General features: G+C 45.1%; 1 protein-coding gene across 1 annotated transcript in view; it reads left to right on the top strand.

Moving 5' to 3' along the window:
* Positions 1-1,320: 1,320 nt before the first annotated feature.
* Positions 1,321-18,395, top strand: part of TGFB3 (transforming growth factor beta 3) — a 36,264-nt gene continuing 19,189 nt past the window's right edge. The window contains exon 1 of the mRNA XM_060758156.2: positions 1,321-2,219. Coding sequence (XP_060614139.2) covers positions 1,853-2,219 — 367 coding nt within the window. The 5' untranslated portion in view covers positions 1,321-1,852. The remainder of the gene's footprint in view (positions 2,220-18,395) is intronic.

Genomic DNA, 18,395 nt, shown 5'->3' with positions numbered 1-18,395 from the left:
TGGGGAAAGTGGAAGTGAAAAGGAAGAGGGGCCGATCAAGGGAAAGATGGGTGGCTGGCATCCTTGAAGTTACTGGATTGACCTTGAAGGAGCTGGGGGTGGTGACGGCTGACAGGAGCTCTGGCGTGGGCTGGTCCATGAAGTCACGAAGAGTTGGAAACAACTGAACGAATGAACAACAACTGCACAGCCCTATAGCCCAGAATATCAAGGCAAAAAAAAAATCCCATATTACCTGAGTGATAACCCAGATAACCCAGTTTAAAGCAGATATTGTGGAACTTTTGCCTTGATTTTTTGGAATATAGGGCTGTGTGGAAGGGCCTGGGTCCCCAACTCAGATATTGTGGGATTTTCCACCTTGGTATTCTGGGATATAGGGCTGTGTAGAAGGACCCACAGTTTACACCTGAAAAGGCCAGGTAATCCTGACAGGGGCTATTGCTGGCTGTCAGGACTGCAGCCTGGGGCGAGTTGCTTATTTTAGGACCCTTCCAGACAGCCCTATATCCCTGAATATCAAGGCAGGAAATCCCACATTACCTAAGTGGGGACTCGAATAACCCAGTTTAAAGCAGATATTGCAGGACCTTCTGCCTTGATTTTCTGGGATATAGGGCTGTGCGGAAGGGCCTTGGGTCCCTACTCAGATAATGTGGGATTTTTCTGCCTTGATATTCTGTGTAGGGCCCCTGGGTCCCCAACTCAAATATTGTGGGATTTTCTGCCTTGATATTCTGTGTAGGGCCCCTGGGTCCCCAACTCAAATATTGTGGGATTTTCTGCCTTGATATTCTGTGTAGGGCCCCTGGGTCCCCAACTCAAATATTGTGGGATTTTCTGCCTTGATATTCTGTGTAGGGCCCCTGGGTCCCCAACTCAAATATTGTGGGATTTTCTGCCTTGGTATTCTGGGATATAGGGCTGTGTGGAAGGGCCTTGGATGGACCGGATTCTCTTCCCAATCCCACCGACTTCACTCTTCCACCCCGCGCAGGCGCCCAGAAGAAGAAGAGGAATATTCTCCGGCCAACAAGGATTCTGGAAAGAAGAAAAGACCTGAGGCGAGGGGAGGGAAAGGGCTTGGCAGCTGCCCCTGTTGCTAAAAAAGTGCGGGGCGCCAACAGCCCCTTTCTGTCTTCGGCACGAGAGGGGGCCGGAGGAGGAGGAGGAGGAGGAGGAGGACAAAGCCACCCACCCAGGCTTTCAGTGGCGTGGGCGTGAGCTGGTGTGTATTTGTCTTGTGCCTGGCTTTCTCCCTCTCCCTCTCCCCCCGCCCTGCCCTCCCGATACACCTCCTCCCCGCCTCGTCCATTCCTCAGGACGCGCCTGTTGAATGCATTAAGAGGCGAGGAGGCCGGGCTTGGAAGCGAGGCTTCTCCCTCGCGCTCGGGCGCCCGCTTTTGCCCGTCCCAGAGACGTCATGGGAGGGAGGTATAAAATTTCAAGCCAGGGGAGCCGAGAGGCAGAGTGTGCCGAGAAGGAGGAGGAGGAGGAGGAGGAGAAGGAGGAGAAGAAGGCGCCCCAAGAAGAAGGAGGAGGAGAAAGGGGGCAACTGATGGCTGGCTGGGAAATCCAGGTTGGCCCCTGAAGCGTCGTCGAAAGAAGAAGAAGGTGGGAAAGAGAGAGAGCCCGTTTTTCTCTCTGAAGCGCACACAGAGTCCTTGTCTCTTGCGGGAATGGCCCCTCAGAGTCCGCGCAGGGGCTCTCTTGAAAGCCCGACCAATGCCTCCTGAGCGGCTGAGGAGCAGAGCCACCCCGTTCCCCGAAATCCCCCCATGGAGAGGGAGCCCAGAGCCCCGCTGCTCCTCCTCCTCCTGCTCCTCTTGTAGGCGCCCCTCGCCCTCCGAAGATGCCCCAGCGAAGATGCCTGCTGCTGCTCGTGGGGCTCCTGAGCCTGGCCTCGGCCGCCCTGGCGCTCTCCTCCTGCACCACGCTGGACCTGGAGCACGTCAAGAGGAAGCGGGTGGAGGCCATCCGCGGGCAGATCCTCAGCAAGCTGCGCCTCACCAGCCCCCCGGAGGCCCTGGGCCCCAGCCACGTCCCCTACCAGGTCCTGGCCCTCTACAACAGCACTCGGGAGCTCCTGGAGGAGATGGAGGAGGAGAAGAAGAAGGAGCAGGAGGAGGAGGAGAGCTGCGCCCAGGACAACACCGAGACCCAGTACTACGCCAAGGAGGTCCACAAGTTCGACATGATCCAGGGCTCCCCCGAGCACAGTAAGTCGCAGGACCTCCCAAACCATTCTTCTTAGAAACAGGGAATCCTAGAGTTGGAAGCCTAGAATGCCAGAAGCATAGACTTGGGAATCCTAGAATCCTGGAACTTGATGCTGGCATGGACCAACTTCAGCCTTCTCTCCAAGGGTTTTGGACTTCAACTCCCACCATTCCCATCAGACTCAGGCCCCTTCCTTTTAAGCGGCTGAGGGGGGAAAGGAAAAGGCCTGAGGTTGATAAGAATGGTTGGAGTTGAAGTCCAAACTACTAGGAGGGAAGGCTGAAGTTGGCCCATTCTTAGAAACAGGGAATCCTAGAGTTAAGCCTAGAATGCCGGAAGCATAGATTGGGAATCCTAGAATCCTGGAACTAGATGCTGGCATGGGCCAACTTCAGCCTTCCCTCCAAGGGTTTTAGACTTCAACTCCCACCATTCCTATCAGCCTCAGGCCCCTTCCTTTCCAAGGAGGAAAAGGAAAGGGCTTGAGGCTGATAGGAATGGTGAGAGTTGAAGTCCAAAACACCTGGAGAACCCAAGTTTGCCCATGCCTGCATTTAGATCAGTGGTTCCCAACCTGTGGCCCGTGGACCACCAGAACTAAAATATGGTCTGCGACCTCACCGTTACGACATTGTTGCAACGAGAGCTACTGGTCTCAAGAAACCTTCTTATAGTGCCAAGGCTTATTAAATATGGTTTTCTGTGGTTGAGAAGATGCAGTTTTCTGAATCAGCATCCCAAATAACCAAACCAAATCTAAACTTGACCAAAAACTGATTCGTAACCCTTTTGGTACTAATGCTGGAGAGTGGTCCCCTGTCAAAGTGGGCCCTGATCAAAGTGGTCCTTGGTCAAAAAAGGTTGGGAACCACTGGTTTAGATGCTGAAAGCAAGAACAAATTGGGAATTGGACCACTCTGTTTCTCTTTCATGGTTAGGGAAGCTGAGACAGGAAGTTGTGGTGAAGACTGCACTTCCATCTAGACCACTGGTTCTTAACCTGTGGGTTGCGGGCCACCAGTGGGCAGTGAGGATGAAAATCTGGTCCATGAGCCTCCTTCCTCTTTATTTTATTTATTTATTTTCCACACATGCCACTCCTTCCTTATTGCTGACCATGCATATGTTCTGTATCAGAAACTAGAGCTGTTGTGGTCTATCCAATGCAATTTTCTGAATCAGTACCTCAAACCAAATCTAAAGTTGACCAAAAATGCATTTGTAACCCTTTTGGTACTAACCCTGGTCAAAGTGGTCTCTGGTCAAGTGGACCCTGGTAAAAAAAAAGATTGGGAACTACTGATCTACACTGTGGCTCCATCTACACTGACCAGAATCTACACTGATCTGGAATCCTAGAGTTGGAAGTGACCCCCAAGAGCCCCCTAGTCTTGTCCTATTCCACCATGCAGGAATACATAATCAAAGCATTCCTGAGAGATTGCCATCCAGTTTCTGTTGAAGAACCACAAGAAAATGAGACTTCACTACACTCTGAGGCAGCATATTCTACTGTCAAAGAGTTGTTGCCGGCTGGAAGTTCTTCCTAATGTTTAGATGGAATCTCTTCCTGCAATTTGAATCTGTTGCTCCATGTCTTAGTAGAAAACAGGCTTGCCTGGACTTCAGTGTAGCATCCTTTCAAATATTTAATAAACATTGCTATCATGTCCCATCTCAGCCTTCTTTTATCCAAGCTCGACAGACTCAGCTCCCTCAGTCTTTCCTTGTAGGGCTTGTCTTCCAAACCTTTGACCATTTTGGTCACTGTCCTCTGTCCATGTTCTGGCTTGTCAATATTCTTCTTGAATTGTGGTGCCTAGAACTGGATGCATTCTTCCAAGTGGGGTCTTACCAAAACAGAATGGAACAGAATTATTACTTCCTTCAGTCTAGACACTAGGCTCTTAGTGATGTAGCCTAGGGCCCTTCCACACAACCACACAACACAGAATATCAAGGCAGAAAATCCCACAATATCTGCTTTGAACTGGGTTATCTGAGTCCATACTGCCATACATTCCAGTTCAAAGCAGATATTGTGGGGCATTCCTGGTTGTATGGGTGTTCTTGAAGGGCTCTAGGCTACATCACTAAGAGTCTAATGTAATTTCTATTTATATTTTACAGTTAGGGAAAGTGAGGCAGAGATTTTTGGTTGTACTGAGCTAAGCCAGTGAGTCTTATGAGTTGTCCAGATCACCAGGTGCCCTTCCACACAGCCATATAACCCAGAATATCAAGGCAGAATAAATCACAATATTGACTTTGAACTGAGTTATCTGAGTCCATACTGCCATATATCCCAGTTCAAGCAGATAATGTGGGATTTTATTCAGCTGTGTGGAAGGAGCCCCAATCAGAAGCTTGATTTGAACCCTGGTTGCCAGACTGCAGACTTGGCTTGGTTCTCAGTGCCTTCAGAGAAAGAGGGAAAAAATCCTTAGATAGGGAGGGACAGGAAGTGTCTTGGCAACAGCATCTCAGAGATGCAGAACCCTGTCTAGCCAAAAGGTTGGCACCGACTAACCATTGCAGCAACACAAACTGCAGTGTGTGTGTTTTATTTTGTGTAGGTGGTATTCTTGAGCATGGAGACAGGTTGGCACACACTGTTCCCATTCTTGCCAAGTCAGTGCGAAATGTACAGTCTGTCTTTGCAAAGGCTTATGGATGAACCGGTATCAGTATGTATTGGCTACACTGATGTTTTCTAAGCAGTCAGGAGTTTATGGAACCCTGTTGGGGAGAAAGCATCCCTGAATGGCGATGTGGTGGCTCTGTGGCCAATGTACTTGACTCCCAAATGGAAGTTGTGGGTCTACGGGTTGGCACGCAGGCTGTGGACTGCTTCGTCTCTTCAAATCCTTGATTCTCCGCCACCCAACCACTAGTAAATACATTTTCCTCACTAGGCCTGGAATCTTGGCAAGCGCAGGAGTGCATGGACAGGTTTTCCAATCATCTGGGAAGCCGTGTGAGGTTCTGGCAAGAGCCACAGTACCCTTTGCTGCCATTAGAGGCCGTCCTGGGCCCTTGAATTTCTTACAGAGCCCTGTTGGGGCGAGAGGAAGGGAGTGGGCAATTCAGGTGGAAGGGTGTGTTTGTGTGTGGAGAAAGCAACAAATGGGGTGTTGGGGTGAGCACAGGCAGAGTGCTGGGAAGAGAATATTACTTTTGATATCCTGAGCAATTTAGCCTACTGTCTGTTATGATCCTGAGCTTGGGAAAGATCCTTTTTTGAACTGCAACTCCCAGAACCCCCCGGCCAGCTCAGCCAGTGTAATCTGCAAAAGAAAAAGAAAAAACAGAGTGGGTTGCTGTGAGATTTCTAGGCTGTGTGGTCATGTTCCAAAAGCATTCTCTCCTGAAGTTTCACCCACATCTATGGCAGGCATCCTCAGAGGTTGTGAAATTTGTTAGAAAATAAGCAAGTGAGGTTTATATATCTGTGGAATGTCCAGGGTGGGAGAAAGCACTCTTGTCTGTCTGAGGCAAGTGTGAATGTTGCAATTGATCACCTTGATTAGCATTGAAGGAACATGAAAGGCACTTTCAAGGAACATGAAAGGCACTGCAGACTAATTCAACCAGAGAAGTCAGCCACAGCAGAGCACTTGATGAACCAAAGCTGAACCACTCTAACAACCACCATGTCAAACTACACAGAGAAGCCATTGAAATCCCCAAGCATGTGAACAATTTCAACAGAAAAGAGGAAACCATGAAAATGAACAAAATCTGACTACCAGTATCAAAAGCATCTAAAATCAGGATAGTAAATAAAGAGCAACACTCAAAAGACAGGGAAATTCTAGATATTAATCAGGGCCAGCTAATTACCTCCCAACAAATAATTCCCTCAGGCAGGAGGCAGCCAGGCTTTGAAACTACAAGGCCATTCAATGCTAACCAAGGTGACCAATTGCAACATTCACACTTGCCTCAAACAGACTAGAGTTCCTTCTCCCACCCTGAACATTCCACAGATATATAAACTCCACTTATCTAGTTTCCAACAAACCTCACCACTTCCGAGGATGCCTGCCATAGATGTGGGTGAAATGTCAGGAAAAAATGCTTGGGAGCATGGCCATATAGTCCAGAAAACTCACAGAAACCCAGTGATTCCGGCCAGTGTTTTTTTTAGTGTTGCCTTGAACAACACCAAAAAATAAGACATTTTCTCAAGCTCTGCATTGAACTAAGGTGGACCTCCACCTGAGTAAACATACATAGGCTCAGGCTTTTAGGAGGTCAACGTATTTAAAACCATGAAGTTATGAAAGCCAGGCTCTCTCACTGTAGAGCAACTCCCTCCCAGCAGGTGGAGGAGCCAGAGCATTGGCAAAGGGACACGCCAGGGGCTGGGACGGCTTTCCGAGTCTTGGAATAACATCAGCCCAAATCCAGCCAGTGAACAGAAAACCAAGCCAATGTCTAGAAACCTAAAGTCGGGGAGGGGGAGGGAAAAAAAGGGGATGAGAAACCAAGAGAGAGGAAGAGAGAGAGAGAGTGAGAGACAGAGAGGGGGGTTGGGAATTTAGGACTATGAGAAGGGAAAGTGTTTCTTGAGCCTTGGAAGCCAAAATTATTCTTCAAGAACTGAGTATATGTATTAAAATGTTCCATATGTGAGTAGTAGTCACCACAGGCACTGGGCAAGGTTCCTTGTTCATGAAATGCATAGAGAGTAAGAGTTGGCACAGTAAGGTATGTGCGTTTGGGTTATGTTTGGCATGTGGTGAAATGGTCACGTGTTGTGGGATGGACACAATTAGTCGTAAGCATAACTATTCAACCCACGTCCTGTAGAAAATCTGGAGTCCTAAGGAAAATGTTTGGTTGAGTTGGCAGCCAGGCACAAAGCAAAAAAGCATTGTTCAGGTCCTTCGGCTCTTGAAACATGGGCCAACTCAGTTTTCATTTCCACCACACTGGTGCGCTTGTGTGACTTGATTCATGCAGTAACTTTGTGGTCTAGTTTCTGCTGAGAAATGAAATAATACTGTGGTCTTTCCAAGGAAAAGGCCATGGTTATGAAATGGATCCCCAAATAGTTCATGTGATCTCAACCATACAGTTGCTAGCATTGGTTGAAATGCTCGTTGTCTATTCTGGCTGGAGGAATTGGGACCTAAAAGCCAAACACCAATAACCAACCCAAACCTTTTTCTAAATTCTGATTGAACTTGATGTAAATCAGTATTTCTCAACCTGGGAGTCGGGACCCCTGGGAGGTCATGGGGGTGGTCAGAGGGGTCGGCAAAGACCATCAGAAAACACAGTATTTTTTGTTGGTTATGGGGGTTCTGTGTGAAAGGTTTAGCCCAATTCTATCATTGGTGGGGTTCAGAATGCTCTTTGATTGTAGGTGAACTATAAATCCCAGCAACCACAACTCCCAAATGTCAAGGTCTATTTCCCCCAAACTCCACCAGTGTTCACATTTGGACATATTGAGTATTCATGCCAAGTTTGGTTCAGATCCATCATTGTTTGAGTCCACAGTGCTCTCTGGATGTAGGTGAAATACAACTCAAAAAATCAAGTTCAATGTCCACTAAACCCTTACTGTATTTTCTGTTGGTCATGGGAGTTCTGTGTTCAATTCCATCGTTGATGGAGTTCAGAATGTGCGCTGACTGTAGATGAACTATAAATCTCAGCATCTACGACTCCCAAATGACAAAATCAATCCCCCCTTCCAACCGCACCAGGATAAAAATTTGGGTGTATTGGGTATTTGTGCCAAATTTGGTCCAGTCAATGAAAATATATCCTGCATACCAGGTATTTACATTACAATTCATAAAAGTAGCAAAATTACAGTTATGAAGTAGCAAGGAAAACAATTTTATGGTTGGGAGTCACTCCAACATGAGAAACTGTATTAAGGGGTCGTGGCATTAGGAAGGTTGAGAACCAATGATGTAGAAGTTTCCATGAAAAAGATTATTGGCTCATTGTCCTTTTCAAGAGGTAACTGTGTTCCCAGATGGCTTTGTGAAGGAAGCCTTTCAGGAACTTTAGGAGAAGCACAGCTCGGAAATGTTACTTTTGGAAGGCCGTGGCTCCCAGAAACCCCCAATTGGGGCTGTTGTTGATGTTGTACTCCAACGCTCTGGAGAAAACAGAGGAAATTGTTGGCAAAACATGGAAGAGGAGGGGGGGAAGCTGAAATGACAGAATAGCCTCCTCGTGATACTGAGAAATGGTCAATGAAAGAAGCACATAAGAGAAAATACACAGCTGACGATAAGTGGAAAAGATGCTGAGAAAGTTCTATGGGGCCAAAGCCAGGACTGAAGATACAGATGCTGAGCAGATGTTGTGCATCTGGAAATATGGAGCCACAGAGACTGAGCAAACAACAAATATCTCAGCCCATGCAGATGTTCAACAACATCAGTGGGTATCAGCATTTCTTAGTGGACATTAGCAAGACGCTGCAGACTGTCATGTATACTGTTGTGCTATCTTTACTTCACTGTACTGAAAAGTTCCAAGGGGACAGCACTTAACTGGATTTGGTTTCCTTTGGAAGGAGATCACTGGAGGCTTATGGAATTTTGAAATATTGCTTGCAGAGATACATGTTAAGCAGAGAGCTTTGGCAAAAGTACTTTGGGGAACTACAATTCGCAGAACACTTCCAGCAGATCCTTGGAGTATTTACTCCAAAAAAGTAATTTTCCAGGCTCTGAATCATAGGTGGAGACATGCAGCTTAAACACCACAACATCAGTTTTAACTGCCTAACACCAAAGTCCCAGAGAAAGGAAGTGGACACCTCAGAATGCCCTGTGGCTTTGAGTGTCTCATACTTCGCTCTCCCCCTTTCTTTCCCTGAAAAGGCTGCCTCTCTCAAAGCTTGCTTCAGTCAACTGAGGTTATATTATTCTCAACTAATGGAGAAGGAAGTTCTACTAGAGGGGGCAACTGACCTTCCAGGAATCCTTAGAGCAGTGGTTCTCAACCCTGATGCTGCGACCCAGGCATGTAGCTGGGGGGGGGGGGGGGCTTGAGGGGCTTCAGCCCCCCCCCCCCAAATTCTCATGGTGGTTTGGGAAAAGGCCTTACTGGTGCATTATTTAAACTGCTATGTTTATTCATATCATGATCTGATCACTATACTCAATATATCCCTTATGCATGGGGGTATTGGGGTAACGATACAAAAGGTTTGCTAGGGTAGACCCTCTTTCACTCAGACTCAGCCCCCCCCCCCCGAATCGAAATCCTGGCTATGGGCCTGCTGCAATCCCATAATTCAGTTTCTCATGTTGTGGTGACCCCCTTCCAACCATACAATTATTTTCCTTGCTACTTCATAACTGTAATTTTGCTTCTGTCATGAATCGTAATATAAATATCGGATTTGCAGGACGTACTTTCATTCACAGGACCAAGTTTGGCACAAATACCCAATATGCCTCAATTTGAATACTGGTGAGGTTGGGGGGAGGTTGATGTTGTCATTTAGGAGTTGTAGTTACTGGGATTTATAGTTCACCTACAATCAAGGAGCATTCTGAACTTCACCAATGATGGAATTGAACCAAACTTGGCACACAAAACTCCCATGAACAACAGAAAGTACAAGAATGGTTTGGTGGGCATTGACCTTGAGTTTTGGAGATGTAGTTCATCTACATCCAGAGAGCAGGAGGAGGGCTTTTGGTGGTATTATTCGCCATCTGTTTCCAAAAAGGAAGAGATGGACAGGCGGCGAGATCTTCAGCCTTCTCTGCCAAAGGGGTTAATAAGACCATCAGAAATATATGTTTTCTGATGGTCATTGGTGACACCTCTGAAACCCCCCTCACAACCCCCCCCCCCAGGGTCCTGACCCCCAGGTTGAGAAACACTGCTTTAGAGGACTACAGTCTCCCACTTCACTCTTTCTAAATAAATAAATAAATAAATTTCTTTAGCCCCGAAATGCTGCAAACACTACCTAAGGGACATGGAAGGCATATTCTCCATGCTTTTATTTTATTTTTTGCTTCCCCAGGCCATTTTAGGCTCAAGAGAAGCCTTTTTGGGGTTGGGGGATTAACCTGGCTTTGCATCCTTCTGGATTTGACCACATTTGTGAAGCTGAAGCAGTGTTACCACCTCTTTTTTGGCAGGCTGCTTTTTTGGCAGCTGCAGGCCAGGCAGGAACAACATGATGCTCTCTGTATTGGGAGTGGCTGTAACTCCTGAATTTATCAATTGCAGCTGGTTGGGAATAGTGCTTAGTTCTTTGGAAACTTACATATCTAATGAATTTGATGGGGGGGGGGGGCACTTGATATTGAAGGGGGGGGGGAGAGCCAAGCAAGACAAAATTGTCTATCAATTATTAGAAAACCTTGATAATCTGTTGTTAAAAAAAAACCTCTCAAAGATTATGTGTAGCGTCAGGTGTTCCTCTGCTCTACATAAACTTGCAGAGAATTAGTTCATACATATAACATGTTCCCACGCATTTCAAAAAATATCATGGAAAAAGTAGGAATGTGAACCACTCTTGAGCCTGCCACGTTAACCAGAAATAATAAGAAAATTAGGTGCCAAAGCAACACTATTACCTTAGAAGTGAATAGCTTCACGTATTCATTTGACCAAACAGTCCCACAAATGCATATGATTAGTTGGCCACAGTGACTTGGCTACGGTGGTCCACACCCTAGTTACCTCTAGATTGAACCATTGCAACACACTCTACGTGGGGCTGCCCTTGAAGACGGCCCGGAAACTTCAACTGGTCCAACGATCGGCAGCCAGACTGCTAACCAGAGTGAATTTCAGGGAGCAGTCTACCCCCCCCCCTTTAGGGAACTCCATTGGCTGCCATTAATTTCCGGGTCCCAATTCAAGGTGTAGGTTATCAGCTACAAAGCCCTCAACAGTTTGGGACCCGCCTACCTTCATGACCGCATTTCCTTCTACGAACCTGCACAATCCCTTTGATCTTCCGGATAGGCCCTTCTCTCGCTCCCGGCCCCACCACAAGTTTGACTTGGGGGAACAAGAGAGAGGGACTTCTCTGTGGTGCCCCCTGTGCTCTGGAACTCACTTCCCAAAAAGATTAGGCAAGCACCCACTCTGGCAGTCTTCAGGAAGAGCCTAAAAATCTGGCTGTTCCGATGTACCTTAGATGAATGAACAACAATCCCTTACCTTGACTAAACCCTGCATAAAATGTCCTTCGATGCACTTTATCTCACCCTTTAGTGTAATTAAACCCCATTGTTTGTCCCACTGAACTTCCTTCCAGGTACACTACTCTACCTATCTCACCTAGGGTTTGTAAATATTTTAGTCTTTTCAACCATCCCTGCCCACCTTGATCATTTATTGGAATTTTATATTGTATCTTGTGTTTATTTTGTATTGTTCTTTTATTATTATTTTTTTATGTATTACTTTATGTTGTATATTTGCTTTGTTGTCATTGTTGGGCTTGGCCTCATGTTAGCTGCCCCGAGTTCCCTTGTTATGAATTGTAATATAAATATCGGATTTGCAGGACGTACTGCAGGATTATTGTTGTTGTTGTTATCTCCTTAATGAAAAATAACAGAACAGCTCACCTAAAGGGATGGTAAGAGAGAAGTGTGACAAAATAATTTACAATGATTCTGCATTTATATACGATGTTCATAGGAGCTGCTGATTAAAGCATGATCCACTTTAGCTGTGCAGAGAAGTTATTAAGTTCTCTCTATGAACCTGTTAGACTGCGTTAAGATCCCCTGGGAGACCCTGCTCTTAATCCTGCCTCCTTCACAGGCACGATTGGTGGTAGAGTTGACAGGGCCTTCACAGTGTCCATTAAAATAGTCTTGATCATCCGTGTCTAATCTAATTGGCCTGGTAAGAATTCCTATTGCTGCTTTATTGCACTGTCCCGAAACCTTGGTCCCACAGCCAAGTTTTTACCATCCCTCTGAAGGACAGGAGGGAGGGGGCTGATCTGATCTCACCAGGAAGGGAGTTCCATAGCCAGGGGGCAATCACCAAGAAGGCCCTCTGTCTCGTCCCCACCAATCGCACCTGTGACAATGGCAGGATGGAGAGCAGGGCCTCCTCGGAGGATCTTAATCTCCGCAATGGTTCATAGGGGGAAATGCGTTTGGACAGGTAAAACTTGGCTATGCAATCAGGCATTTGGGTAGTGCAATACGGATTTGGCATAATGTAGCAACACAAATGATGCCTGCAGGACTAGGCATCGTGTTTTAAAGTTTTTGATACGTATATGTTTTCATCTGTTTTATTGTCTATTACTGTATTGTTTTGTATATTGTTGAATTGTGGCATCGAATTGTGCCAAATTATTTAACCCACTCTGAGTCCCCTTCAGGGTGAGAAGAGCGGGATAGAAATGTAGTAAATAAATAAATAAACAAAAATCATCAAATTGGGAATTATTGCAAAGGACAAAGGTCAGCCTCTGCCAGCCAACCTAATGCCCTTCAGTTATGTTGAGCTATAGAGTTCCTGTTATTTCCAGCCAGGATAGCTATACTAGTCAATAGGGCTGGGCGGTTTCGTTTCGTTAATTCGTAATTCGTTAATAATTCGTTAATTTTGTTGATTACGAAGTGATAACGAACCATTCTGGAGCAATTTTTAAAAAAAACGAATTTTTAAAGACGTTTTGTAAATGCTTCGTATTTCGTTATTGTATTCGTTTCGTTATTGTTCTGAGGTCGTTTCGTTATTATTTCCGCATGTCTGGGCCAGTTTTATGGTTTAATTAGTGAAAAAAAATTATAATATCACACCAACAGTCAACAACAGAGGGAGAGGGAAGCTTCAGAAGTTTTTGGAGGTTTTTTAGCATATTTCGCGGTCGTGTCTGCCATTAACAAATCGATTAGTTATTGTTTCGGAAATTGATTCGTTATTTTTTTACCATTTACGAAATTTCGTAAATATCGAACTTTTTAAAAGGAAAATTTTGTAATTATTTTAAATATCAAAACACAAAAACCCCCAAAAAACGAATCGATTTTAGAAACAAATTTTTCCGTTGTTACCCAGGCCTACTAGTCAAGAATGATTGGAGTTGTATTCCAGCACATCTGGACAACAGCAGTTTGGGGAGGCTGATGTGCACAAATGGAGGTGGAATTGGTGGCTCGTTTATATGCCTTTTTATAACCCGTTTAATAGGTGTATGAAATAAAGCTATTTGTTATGAGGATGAAAACTGCAGGTGCCATGCAGCTGTGTTCACTGAAACTGCGTTCATATAAAGGAGACCCCAGATTAAAGAGAGACATTAGTGATGCTAGAGCAAAGGGTGAAGAGAGTAGGTATGAAGAGAAGTCTGCAAATACACCTGGCCCAAGGGAAATATGACCCTATTCAAAATGAAAGCAAAGTGTGCTCAGGTGTCAAGTGAAAGAACAGATCAACACTACACAATTGTAGCAGGTGGGTACCACTTTTATTGCCATGCCTATATCTTCCAGAATCTAGGCATTTGTAGTTTAGGGAGATATGTAGAGTTCTCTGCTAGGATGCTCTAATGTTGTCACCCAGAGGAAGATATTAGAGCTCCCTAGCAAAGATATATAAGTACTTTCCTAAATTGCTAATCCTAAGATTCCATAGGATGTTGTAGCAGTTAAAGTGGTATCAAACTACTATAAATGTCTACTATAGCAACACTTTGGGGCAAATTTTTTTGCTGCTGGGCTAATTTAAGAGGACTGGAAGCTGTGTTGCCAGATAAACTCTTGCAAAAATGGACTTGTGACAAAATCTGTGAGATGTAAGGTTCCCAGATCTCAGGGCCTGCCATGTCTTCCTCTTCTGCACAAGGGTGAGAAGAGGAATGTCTGGGCAAAAGTGTAAAAAAAGTGTGTTACTGGTCTTTGTTGTTGCAAATGCTTTGGAGTGGTTGCTATTGATTATCCATAGACCTCACCTTCTCTCCTCCCTCCAGTTTTTAATTTTTAGACTTGATGACAGGAGGAGACAGGATGTTGTTGTTGTTCATTCGTTCAGTCGTCTCCGACTCTTCGTGACCTCATGGACCAGCCTACACCAGAGCTCCCTGTCGGCCGTTACCACCCCCAGCTCCCTCAAGGTCAGTCCAGTCACTTCAAGGATGCCATCCATCCATCTTGCCCTTGGTCGGCCCCTCTTCCTTTTGCCTTCCACTTTCCCCAGCATAATTGTCTTCTCTAGGCTTTCCTGTCTCCTCATGATGTGGCCAAAGTACTTCAACTTTGTCTCTAGTATCTTTCCCTCCAGTGAGCAGTCAGGCTTTATTTCCTGGAGGATGGACTGGTTGGATCTTTTCGCAGTCCAAGGCACTCTCAGCACTTTCCTCCAACACCACAGCTCAAAAGCATCGATCTTCCTTCGCTCAGCCTTCCCTAAGGTCCAGCTCTCACATCCGTAGGTGACTACAGGGAATACCATGGCTTTGACTAGGCGGATCTACAGGATAGCCATGTATAAATATCCAAGGGGAAGTCATAGAGAGGAGGGAGCAAGCTTGTTTTCTGCTGCCCTGGAGACTAGGATGCAGAACAATGGCTTCAAACTACAGGAAAGGAGATTCCACCTGAACATTAGAAAGAGCTTCCTGGCTGTGAGAACGGTTCAGCAGTGGAACTTTCTGTCCCAGAGGCTCTTTCTTGGAGGCTTTTAAACAGAGGCTGGATGGACATCTTTCAGGGGTGCTTTGAATGTGATTTTCCTGCTTTTTCACAGGGGGTTGAACTGGATGGTCCATGAGATCTCTTCCAACTCTTTCCTTATAAGATTCTATCTGAGTGATATGCTCTGAGCAACTGTCCTACCTGTTTATTATATCATGCCCCATTATCGGGCCCCAACTCCTGTGAAATTGCGAAGTGTTGTCCCTAGTTCTGAGGTATTGGGCATGAAATCTCATGTCCTATCCCAATGACACTACAGGTAGTCACCTACAAAATAAGTTGTGTAGATTTCTTCTTCTGAATTTGTATGTATGTCTAAACAGGTACATTTTAAGTGTCAAAATATATAGCATATGGAAGGGTTCACACCTCTATGGTGTTTTGTTTGTTTGTTTGTTTTTTATTTGTTTTTTGCTATCTATGCCCCTATTCAGATGATATCCTCTCACTTTCTGTCTGTGTAACAATGGGGTTTTGGAAAAATTGGCTGATTGTGGAAACAAGGATTGGTGATAAAGCTTCAGTTGAAACACCTTTTCCCCATTATAGCTCTTCCAGGAGTGCTTTTCCTGCAGGCAGAAGGTTGGTCTAGATCAGTCTTTCCCAACCTTTTCTTGACTAGGTACCACTTTGACCAGGAACTATTCTCCAACATTAGTACCAAAAGGGTTATGATTCAGTTTTTCCTCAACTTTTGATTCGGTTTGGTTATTTGGGGTACTGATTCAGAAAATTGCATTGGATAGACTACACCAGCTCTAGTTTCTGATACAGAACATATGCCATCAAGTAGTCGCCATCTGTTTGCCTACAGAAAATCATATTTAATAAGCCTCAGCACTATAAGAGGGTTTCGTGAAACCAGTCCACCTTGTTACAATGGTGTCGTAATGTTGAGGTCACGGACCATATTTTCGTTCTTGCAGACCATAGGTTGGGAACCACTGGCCTACATGGCCCATGCAGTCTATTCCAACTCTTATTATTCTATGAGTAAATTTCCATTTTTGGGTTAGATTTTTCTCACTTCCTGTTGCCTCACCCCGTTCTTAACTATGTCATATGTTTGTAACTCAGGAACTCCCTGTATCTGAGTTGGTTCTTCTTCACCCTGTTACTGTGTACAAACATGCCAGTTGAATTTTGTAGGACAAAGATGTCATCTTGATGGCTTCATCAAATTATTGCATGCTGAGGAAAACGGTTGAAATTAGATCACAATGGGAGAGTTGCTGGGAGTAGTTAGGATATAGCCTTAGTGAAAGTTGCAGACATTTGTAGTGTCCCTTCCATTGCCTCAGCGATAGATATGATCCCATGTCTTCCAAGGTGGCAGAAGTTAAACTTTCCCATGGTTCTGTTTCTCTGCTAGGTGATGATTCAGAATGAATGTAGAGCCAAAATTAGTTTTCTCCATGCCTCTCTCTTCCTGGAAGCAAGAAAATCATATTCCAGCGAGGTTTCGGGGCTGATACAGACAAATTTGAACTGGATATGCAGGAAACAGGCCTGGCTCCAAACCACCAACCAGATAACTAAGGTCTTGTTCCAGAACTTCAGTCCAGCACAGGAAATAAGACAGCAGGAGAAGGAGAACTTAAAACAAGATAGAAAGGCAGATCTGACATTTCAAGAGTCCCCTTAAAGCTTTCTCTCAGAAGTTGACAGGAGAGAAAGTTCTCTCTGTTCTTGTGCCCCTCCCAACTCTGCCTCCCTAATGTTTTATCTCTGGAATGGTAGCACAAGGCAAAGATAAAACTGGTGGTTAATGGCCAGATGATATGTAAGGATGGTAGACTTCCAGAGCAGTTAACATCCTTCTGTGTTGTTGGGCAAGCATGGCCTGAAGAAAAGTATTGTGCAAGGAGATACTAGAAATCTCCTTACGCAATATCTGAAGAAGTCCTTACACATAATTTCCAGTTACACTGATGTAAGGCCCCAAGAGAATTTCATCCTGAGGATCCCATCCAGCTGGAAACTTTGTGCTTAAAAAGCTGGAAGCTTTGTGCTTAAAAAATTAGAGAGGGATTCAAGGAGAAAGGATCAGTGGTGTACTTTCTCCACATTGTATAGAGAAAGGGGAAAAGAAGTAATTGTGGTCTGAGCTGTAATGTGGAAGTAGTATTAGGAAAGCCTAATGTCTAATTCATTTAGGAAGGTCAGTACTCTGATCTTCTGTTGATGACAAAGCTGTCTGCAAAAGTAATAAGCTACTCATGATACCTCTTTCTCTCCACTGGTCATTAAATTGGTGGCTAAGCTTTCTAGTACCTATCTAAAGTTCTTATGTTATTATATGTTATTAGTATGCCAGGGCTACTATATGATGGAGAGACCTTTCACGAGCCTTTTCAAAATAAGGTGCTGTTGAAATTCATGACATGCAGGATTGGCAATTACAAAGGAACTGTTGATGTGTTTGTGTCTCAAGAGGTAGCACCAATTCCAATTATCTTGTATTTTTCTGTTAAGATTAACACATTGTCCACATTCTTGAATTATATGATGTCACATTTCTATCTTTATAAAGCCTTCACAACTGAAAATATTGGATGGAGGAGCTTTCCAAGTGTCATATAGGGGACATCCTTAATAATGAAAGAAACCTGGGAACTCTGCCCTTCACCTGAAGCTCCCTCTGTCAGCTCTAGCTCCCCATGCGGGGACATGAGAGAAGGATGGTAAACATCAAACATCCAAGCATTCCCTGGGCAACGTCCTTGCAGACGGTCAATTCTCACACCAGAAGAGACTTGCAGTATCTCAAGTCACTCCTGACACACACACACACACACACACAAACAAAATCAACTTTGTGTTTTGAGATTTTTGGATTTCAACTCCAAGAATACCTAACTGTTGCTGGTTCCTTCTCTTCCCGTGTGCCATGAGTGCCTCTTTTTTTGTTGTTCATTCGTTCAGTCGTCTCCGACTCTTCGTGACCTCATGGACCAGCCCACGCCAGAGCTCCCTGTTGGCAGTCACCACCCCCAGCTCCTTCAAGGTCAGTCCAGTCACTTCAAGGATGCCATCCATCCATCTTGCCCTTAGTCGGCCCCTCTTCTTTTTTCTTTCCACTTTCCCCAGCATAATTGTCTTCTCTAGGCTTTCCTGTCTCCTCATGATGTGGCCAAAGTACTTCAACTTTGCCTCTAGTATCCTTCCCTCCAGTGAGCAGCTGGGCTTTATTTCCTGGAGGATGGACTGGTTGGATCTTCTCGCAGTCCAAGGCACTCTCAGAACTTTCCTCCAACACCACAGTTCAAAAGCATCTATCTTCCTTCGCTCAGCCTTCCCTAAGGTCCAGCTCTCACATCCGTAGGTTACTACAGGGAATACCATGGCTTTGACTAGGTGGATCTTTGTTGCCTCTTTTACCTTGGCAAAAAAGGGAGGTTTTAGGTGAAACAAACACATAACGTGCCCACCTGCTAAACAGCTCACTTGCTGAGATTGGGGCTGCTATGTGAATGTTTACACATCAGCCCCAACTGCAAG

The sequence above is a fragment of the Anolis sagrei genome, chromosome 1 (assembly GCF_037176765.1).
Source record: "Anolis sagrei isolate rAnoSag1 chromosome 1, rAnoSag1.mat, whole genome shotgun sequence".
Taxonomy (NCBI): domain Eukaryota; kingdom Metazoa; phylum Chordata; class Lepidosauria; order Squamata; family Dactyloidae; genus Anolis; species Anolis sagrei.
This window is presented reverse-complemented; position numbering and strand designations above follow the sequence as displayed.